The sequence below is a fragment of the Propithecus coquereli genome, unplaced genomic scaffold (assembly GCF_000956105.1).
Source record: "Propithecus coquereli isolate 6110/MARCELLA unplaced genomic scaffold, Pcoq_1.0 Scaffold220, whole genome shotgun sequence".
Taxonomy (NCBI): Eukaryota; Metazoa; Chordata; class Mammalia; order Primates; family Indriidae; genus Propithecus; species Propithecus coquereli.
In genome coordinates this window covers 3,091,038-3,099,835 of record NW_012147190.1, presented here as the reverse complement: position 1 = coordinate 3,099,835, position 8,798 = coordinate 3,091,038, and the positions used below count along the sequence as shown (strand labels likewise).

The window sequence follows — 8,798 nt, the reverse complement described above, 5'->3', positions numbered from 1 at the left end:
ATTACTACAGTAATAAATTAATCACTTTGTAACAAACTATTTTAAACGTGCATTCCCTACTAAGCTGTAAATTTTATGAAGCTAATTTTCTTGACTGCTCTTTACTCTCTCTGTATATTACTAAGCTCTAACAAGCAGATTACGTTTCTGTTCTTCAGACTTGCCAAGCCCATTTCTGCCTTAGAGCATTTGCAGTTTCTCCTCTGCTTGGGGTTTTCTCCTTAGAATCAATGGTTTGGACTCCTTATCTGGTCTCAGCACAATGCCAACTCCTTAGAGAGGTTTTTCCTCACCATTCCAACTAAATATATCATACCTTGTTTTATTTGCTTCATAGAGTGTAGCATTACTTGACATTCTGTTGATTTATCTATGCTTTATTTATAAATTCCCAGAGAACAGGGATTTGATCTGTCTTGTTTACCACTTTCAATACAGCACTTCAACAGTATACCTGTCGAGTATTAGACACAAATTAAACATTTATTGAATGAATGACTGGAACAATGAATTCATGAAATCTTAGATTTGATGTGCTAGTTAATTTTTTAGTACACATAAAAACAAATACATGACTATTTATTAAATTGTGTTTATGTATCACCTAAAACACTCCTATATATTCTACTTTGGGTAACACAAATTAATTATTAAGTATTATTCCTTACATCTTTACTGGGAAATATATAATAAACTTTATGTGAATATATTCTCTTCACTTCTGTATTCATATTAATAGGACCTACTACGGTACCTGGCATGTAGGAAGTGCTTAGTAAGCATGGGTTTAATAAATTAATATCTGTGTATATATGCGACTAGTATATATTTATACTATGTGGCCACATATATTTTTTTTCTTATTAATATTGAGGTGTTTGCTTATCTCTCAAGTCTGTTTGGATACAGAGTAACCATTTTTCTTTTTACATTCACAGGATTATACCTTGACAATGTACTTTCAGCAAGCCTGGAGAGATAAGAGGCTATCCTATAATGTAATACCTTTAAACTTGACTCTGGACAATAGAGTGGCAGACCAGCTCTGGGTGCCTGATACCTACTTCCTGAATGATAAGAAGTCATTTGTGCACGGAGTGACTGTAAAGAACCGCATGATCCGCCTGCATCCTGATGGCACAGTCCTTTATGGACTCAGGTCTGTAGTGCCCATTTCAAAATAGGACTTTTCCTGAACAAAATAGCTATTGTTTATTACTGGAGGGAAAGAGTGTGCTGTTTTTCTTTATTCTTTCTTCCATTTTCCTGAGAAGGAGTTAAACCTCCTATCTGGTAGACATCTGAGAGCTTAAGGTAGCGTGCTTACAAAGGGACTTAGCCCCAGCCAAGACTAAGTTTTAGTGAATTATCTTCCAATATCAGCTGCTGATCCTAAAGCTGCTTTCTTTAAGGAGTGGGGATAAACAATATAAAAATAGCTGAGAGACAGGGTTTCTTTAGTATGGAAAAAAATTATGAATGCCAAATAATTGTTTGAATGTGGCAGATGCTGGGTTTTATAAATTGCTTCTTGAGCTGCCTGAACTGGGTCATGGTCCTCTGATGATGGGAAAGCTTATTGTACCCTCTCACCCTCCAAGGAGCAATCAGACTTGCAAATAAATGAAGTAGTTATCTCATGTTTATTAATAGGAATGTACCCTCTTAAATGTATCTCTATGTCAGAAAGGAATTGTGATGCTTTGTTATTTGGGTGAGAATAATTTGTAAAATAGAAGAGCTTCTTCCTTTAAAGTTTATTTTGTATCAAAAGCAATAGATGGTTTTCTGGAAAAACATAAAGAAAAACTGTATCTATCTTACTCTGATAACATTACAGTATAAAGGATTTATCTGCGTTATAGGGGAAGAAATTCTAAATTCTGACATTTTTCAGTTGCCTCTGACGTTTTTCGGTTGCCTTTCAGTTGCCTTCCATTTTACATAAATATGTTGTTGCTTATTCTTAATAGTGATGATAATAATAGTATTCATTTATTGAAACTTGTTAGAGATCAGACATTGGGCTAAGTGCTTTCCATGCATTATTATAGTCAATCCTTTCAACAACTTCATACATTAGGAACTGATATTATCTGTATTTTCAAATGAAGAAACAGAAGCTGATGCAACTTGCCCAAGATCACAAAGAAAGTAATCTTTGGAGATGGGATTCGAACCCTGTTCCAAGTTCAGAGCCAGAGCCCCCAACCACTACATAGGGATTCCTTCACTCCCACATTTTTCTTATCTATTCTATCTCACTTCTAATTTTCTGCTATGTTCAGAGCTGACTGATGTGTTTTCTTAGATCCTTATAATCAGCTTTTTTGTTTATCACATTTGTAGAGAAAAAGACATTTGGCTGTCAGAGGAGGGAGGAACAAGAGAGGTAGAGAAAGACGGTTGTACTCTATGTCAGGCACTAGTGGTGAGGAGAGAAATTAGACACCAGCACTGCTCACGTACAAGCCTTAGGAAAGAAGGAATCAGAGGAGAAAGAAAATAAGTTGACCGGTAAAGTCTGAAAAGATTCCATCAAAGTGGTGGACTTTGAAATTAGTAACAGAAAGAATTGTGTTCAACGGATACGTGGTACTAAACTTAGTACTTGGAATCAACTACAAAACATGAGGTTTCACAAAGACCTTGATGAGAGGATGACTGTGTGGACAGTGGAAAACAGGGAAATGGAAGAGGTTGTAGTTTGCATTTCTTAAAAGTTAAGCACTGAGGAAAGTAAAAGTCTGGAAAAACTCAGGAGACATAGAAATGATAAGTTACCCAGAGCAGACCCGGTGCTCGATGCATTTTGCCCATCATATCATTTCACCTTCACAGGAACAATGCAGAAATCAGCTCATCCTGTTTCATTAGGATACACATCTTTAGGGCAGAGAAAACATCATATTCTTCTTTGTATCTCTAACACGAACAAAGCACCTGCACCGTAAATAGCAGCTCAGTAAAGCTCGAGAATGAATTTATAAATGCATATATGCAAAGTTGAGAGGACGGGAAAATCAGCAATCAGAATGTCTTTGGAATTCAAAGGCAGAAGGGAGGACCAATATGGATGATAAATTGGCTTCTTTATGTCATTAAGTCATTAATCAGACAAAAAAGTGATGACCACTCATTCTTAGCAGTAAGACCACCTGGACATCATTGTTGTGCCTTAAACTCATGACAGTAGGAAATCATCATTTTTCCATTCCCACTTCCAACAAGGGCTGTTGACAATTTATACAGGTTTCTGAACACATCTGACATGCATCAAATTAACACATCTGCATGGAACAGGCTCATGAATTGTGATTGTTCTCTCAGTTAGATTGTTAATTCTGAAGGTGAAATTGATACAGAGGTTTTTCAGGAAAATTATAAATGTCCAATCTATTTTTTTCCTAATTTTTTTTATTATTTCAAAATATTACGGGGGTACAAATGTTTGTGGTTACATAGATTGCTTTTGTTATGCTAGAGTCAGGGTTATAAAGTGTGCCAATCACCCATATGGTGTTCATTCTACCCGTTAGGTAGATTTTCACCCATCTTCTTTTCCCCCCTCCTCCCTGCTTGGTTTCCACTGAGTTTTACTTCCCTCTCTTCAGTTTTAACAGATAAATAGTAGAACACTTTATTTCTTAGCTGGAAATTTAATGCGGACTAGATATTCCTTTCTCAGCTTCAGGAGGTTCACTTATAATAGGTAAGTAAAAGGCATTCAGTTAAAATTAACATGTCATGGTTGATTCAGCAATACTTGGCCCCTCCTCCTACTTACCCACCTCCAACCCAGTCATTTTCTGTTGCTGACAGTCTAGTAAGAAATTTATACTGCATCTATATTCAATAGTGACTGCACTGAAACAACACTTAAAATATTAATAATATTAATATCAGTAGCTAGTACTCATTAAAGGATTTAGCATGTACTTATCACAGTGCCAGAAATTGGCATATATTATCTCATTCAATATTAACTTTAGCCCTACAAAGTGAGTTACTATTTTCTGCATCTTACATGCAGCAGTGAAGAAACTTGTGTACCAAATTCCACAGCCATTGTGCAGGAGAGCGTAGTTGAGTTTAGTTGTCTGAATGCAAAGATGTTGCTCTTCTCCATTCTGTCCTACTCTTTATGTACTGGCAAGGTGGGAGTAAAGAACAGGAGGAATCAGCTGAGATCACACAAAGGAAAACAGGATTAGAAAAGTTAGCTGGAAACAACTTTTATTGGGTCTATAGATACAGACTTTATTCTTGATTGATAGAATAAAGCCCTACCGAACAGTAGGCCTGAGTGTTCTATGGAAGGTGCATCTTTAGGTCCTGAAGTTCACACTGGTTCCATTTTACTAGGGGGTGATTTTTGTTGTGTGCATTTCTGGGGCACAGGCAAGATCATTAACTAACTTAAACTCCCCTCTCATTGAGACAAAGATCGGCTGGAAGGCTGAGAGAGGGCCAGTCATTCACAGGGTCTGAGTGAGCTTCTTTCATAGGGTTTTCTTCAGTGAACTTTTCAGGTATTAAAATGTAATAAAGGGAGAAAGCAATATGGCAAAATATATACGCCTGTTGAATTGAATGATGGGTATGTGTTGTTCTCTCAAATTGTCTGTATGTTTGAAAATTTTTCTAATAAAATTTGGAAAAGAAAAAAGATATTATGTTTCAGAGGTCTAGGTACCTCTGGGTCTATTATCTAGGAAATATCACTGAAGATTTAAAAGGTCTGCAGCCAAAGCATGATATTTCTGATCTCTTGGAGGTAGAGAATCATATACACACATCTGCTTTGAGTAGCTATGTCTGAAGATGAGGTCTTCTCGTCCCAGAGGATGTGTGGCTCAGGGGGTGAGATCCATGACCACCCATAGCCATGCTAAGCCATACCCCAGAGAGGTTCTTATGCTACAACCTTGCTAACCTTGTGAAAGTTTCCTTCTGCAAGAGCATGTCCATTGCTTCTGATTGTGCACAGCAAGAGATCTGGGTCTACACATACTAGTACATTCTGTTGGGTTAGCAAGAGTTTTGAGCATGCACACCAACTGCTCAGCAAGCTTGCATTTAAGGTATAGTCAGTGGCCTTGGGGAATTCAGAAGATGGACATCAAGATTGAGAAATGTAGAAAATATTTTAGGCCTTATTGTTATAGACTAAGTTCTAACAGTTTTAATCCTGATTGGATCGCTGTTTCCCCATCTCCCAAAGCATGAGATCACATCATACTCTCAGTTACTCCATTGCTTTTCAGGTTGATAATCATTTCAGAGGCTCAGGGAGCAGAGTTCCAATGTTACACAGATAGACAAATGAGCCCAAATGGGCAGTGCAATCAGAAATTGGTAATGATAATTGGATTTGGGTTGTAATTTGGACTTTTGTTACTGACTTTTCATTGAACCTTAAGCATATTCTCTAGGTTTTATTTTCCTCATGCAAAAGAAAGAGGGAAAATTAGATGATATCAATTGCCTTTACAATCCAATCATTCTATGAATCAGTGATCAATAAATGTAAAAGAATGTATAATCTGTGAAATTAGAAAACAAAATTATATATTTGGAGTAGCATAGTAATTGGTCGATAATGCTTAATATTATTTAATAACGAAGTGGAAAGATGGATGGGTGGGAAATTATAGAATTTTCCCCCAGTGATCTTTTCCTTGCTCTGTGAAGTAAGATACTCGTTCCCAGAGCAAGAAGAACAGGAGTGAGCAAGTGGGGTGAAGAGAATGGGCATGGACCAGGCCAAGCATGTCTAGAACAAGAAGGAGAACTACTAAAGAAAACTCAAAGGACTGTCATGCAGTGTTGAGGACACAAACTGACAGTGGAGGTTATCTCCAGCCATTGCATTTGGCAGCTTGAGATGACTAGTAAGGAAATTAGATGCCTGGCTTGAGACCCAGTGGGTCATGACAACCTTTAAAAGCTGCCCTGTAGCCCCAGATCCGGTGCCTCATTTGTGGCATGCACTCAGTAACTTTCATTTAATCAAGTGTTTTTTGGTTCCTCTGAAACCAGGCCTTTCCTTTTCTTCTCATCATGTCTTATCACTCCTCTATTTTCTCAACTTTATTTAAAGAGCGACAGGAATAATTAAGTTCTGAATAATGCTTTTTGAAGCTAAAATTGTCATTTGTGGCTGAAGACTAGTGAAATCCTTGAAATACAGATTCTCACTGTTTTAGTACATTTGGGTTGCTATAACGTAATATCATAAACTGAGTGGCTTTATAAACAACTGAAATTTATTGCTTACAATTCTGGAGGCTAGGAAGTCCAAGATGAAGGCACCAGCAGATTCGGTGTCTAATGAAGACCTGTTTCCTGGTTGATAGAAGACACATTTTCTGTGTGTCCTCAGCAGGTGGAAGGGACAGGGCAGTTCTCCTAGCTCTCTTTATGAGGGTACTAATTCCATTCATGAGGGCTCTGTCCTCAGGACATAATCCCTCCCAAAAGGCCCCACCTCTTAATACCATTACATTGGTGATTAGGTTCGACTCATGAATTTGGGGAACAGAAACATTCAGACCATACCACTCACCTTCACTCTTGGTCATAGTTGATGATAACTCATTTATTCCAATTTGATCATAAAATCAAATACTTTCTGTATTTTACTACGTTATTTAGAGATTTCTGTCAAGAGATATGGCCAGATACGGGGAAAAATAGTTTTCTTGGGAGTAGTCCAGCTATAGAAGTGGCAACAAAAGACTTTTTAGTTGGCTAAGGAGAAGAATTCCTAGCAATTTAAGAAGCATATGTTTCAAACAGATTGGAAATGTATTCTATTCCAAAATAACATTGGCCCAATTAGGTCATTTCACAACACGTCAAAGAAAAATGACACAGAAAATATAGAATTTCTGTCAATGAACCCAACTAAATCAAGAGCAGGTAAAAATCAGTTTGTCTGATGTTGACGTGACCATAAATAAGGGTATATAGATATAATTCAAAACTGCTATTTACTTAAAATATGATATTTATTTGATTTCAAAAACTATGAATAATTACACTGGACATGGATTCAGGAGACCTGCATTCTTGTCTGAAAGTAATGATTCTTCTAACCACTCATTTAAATGATTTCTAAATGTTTATTCCAGCTCCCCAAAGCTCATAATTCTGTGATTTTGCTAATGTATGATATGTACCCTTTTAGGACTCCCGTTATGTATATAACAATATTTAACATATTTCAGTGCTCTGGCAATTATATTTATCTTCTTGAAAAAAAAATCATCTGATTCATTAAGAAGTCTAAAACATCATTATATTCAGGTACATAAGACAGAGTCAACCTGAATTATCAATTGATGGCATCTTTTCATGAGCATAACAGTGTATATTTATATCCAAACTTGGAATCTAAATCCAAATTGGGCTTTATATTATTTATTCCAAGTCATTAATATTGTATCATAAGCACTTTATCACATTGAAAACTCTTCAACAAGCACAATAAAAATACTTGTCCAGTTATGAAATGATATATTTCTAATTGAATATTTAGAAACCATAATTTTATAAAAATAAAATTACCCTTAATTCTACCACCTAGAGATAACCCTACCTGTGTCTTGCTCTATCAGGTATTTTTCTTTTTAGCAGTGACTATGTAGTTTTTTGTAAAATATATTCATATTATACTGTTTTGTGATCTGATTTTTTCTTTAACAATGAAAGTATCATAAACATGTTTGCCTTGTCAATAAAACCCTCATCATCATCATTCTTTAACCATTATCAGACATATTTAAGTTATATTTCTTTATCCAATGTAGGATTTGATATAAGGTGAAATATGTGGTTGTTGCTATAGAACTCAGGACTGTTACTTAAAATTTACTAGTATTTTGATAAGAAACAGGCAAAGCTATTTGCAGCACAATTTATAATCTTACAGTTGTGCTGTTGTAATTTAATAGTCTCATTAGTTAAAGAAATGGCTCAGGAGATGTACTGGTACTGATTTTGTTAGACTAGTTCTTATGGAAGGAATGGCTTTTTTACTTGTTCAGCGGTAGCTGTCCCATTTAAAAATAGCTGTTTGTCTTTTAATGTGAATGGGGAGGACATGACTTCAAATGTCTGCACACCTCCCATATGTAACATTAGATCAGAAACTTGTCACTTCTGATTAAAGGTTCACATTCTTAAAGAAAGATTCAGCAGGAAGCAGAAGGCAATTCAACCACCTCCTGCTATGTATGTTCTGTCATTGGGAAAATGGCAAAGGATAATGTTAGCCTGTAATGAATTTAGACAGGCAGGGTTTTATTAATTTTACCCTCTTCCTCTCCTCCTGAAGTTTTACCACAGGATGACTGAGTAGCCATCCCGCACTGAAATGTAGTTCATCAAATATTAATATATCAATTTTTAACTTGGATTTCCTAATTCATTTTCATAGAGATATTGGACAAATGTAGTGTGTCAAACAGAACAAGAAAGATTTTATCAAGAATATTAGTCCTACTGGCCAGAGGGTGAGAACCTATTCTCTAAATTTTCCCAGTCTTCAAAGCAGAAAACACATCACCTTCACCTGCCTCTACCTGTGTGGAAAAAGATACATATGATGGAGCATTACAGAATGCATCCTCTTTGGCCAGGCGCGGTGGCTCACGCCTGTAATCCTAGCTCTCTGGGAGGCCGAGGCGGGCGGATTATTTGAGCTCAGGAGTTCGAAACCAGCCTGAGCAAGAGTGAGACCCCGTCTCTACTAAAAATACAAAGAAATTAATTGGACAACTAAAAATATATAG

At 36.4% G+C, this 8,798-nt stretch overlaps 1 protein-coding gene across 1 annotated transcript in view; it reads left to right on the top strand.

Moving 5' to 3' along the window:
• GABRB2 (gamma-aminobutyric acid (GABA) A receptor, beta 2) overlaps positions 1-8,798 on the top strand; it is a 349,441-nt gene that overhangs the window by 120,595 nt on the left and 220,048 nt on the right. The window contains exon 5 of the mRNA XM_012644788.1: positions 939-1,159. Within this exon, the coding sequence (XP_012500242.1) occupies positions 939-1,159 (221 nt within the window). The remainder of the gene's footprint in view (positions 1-938; positions 1,160-8,798) is intronic.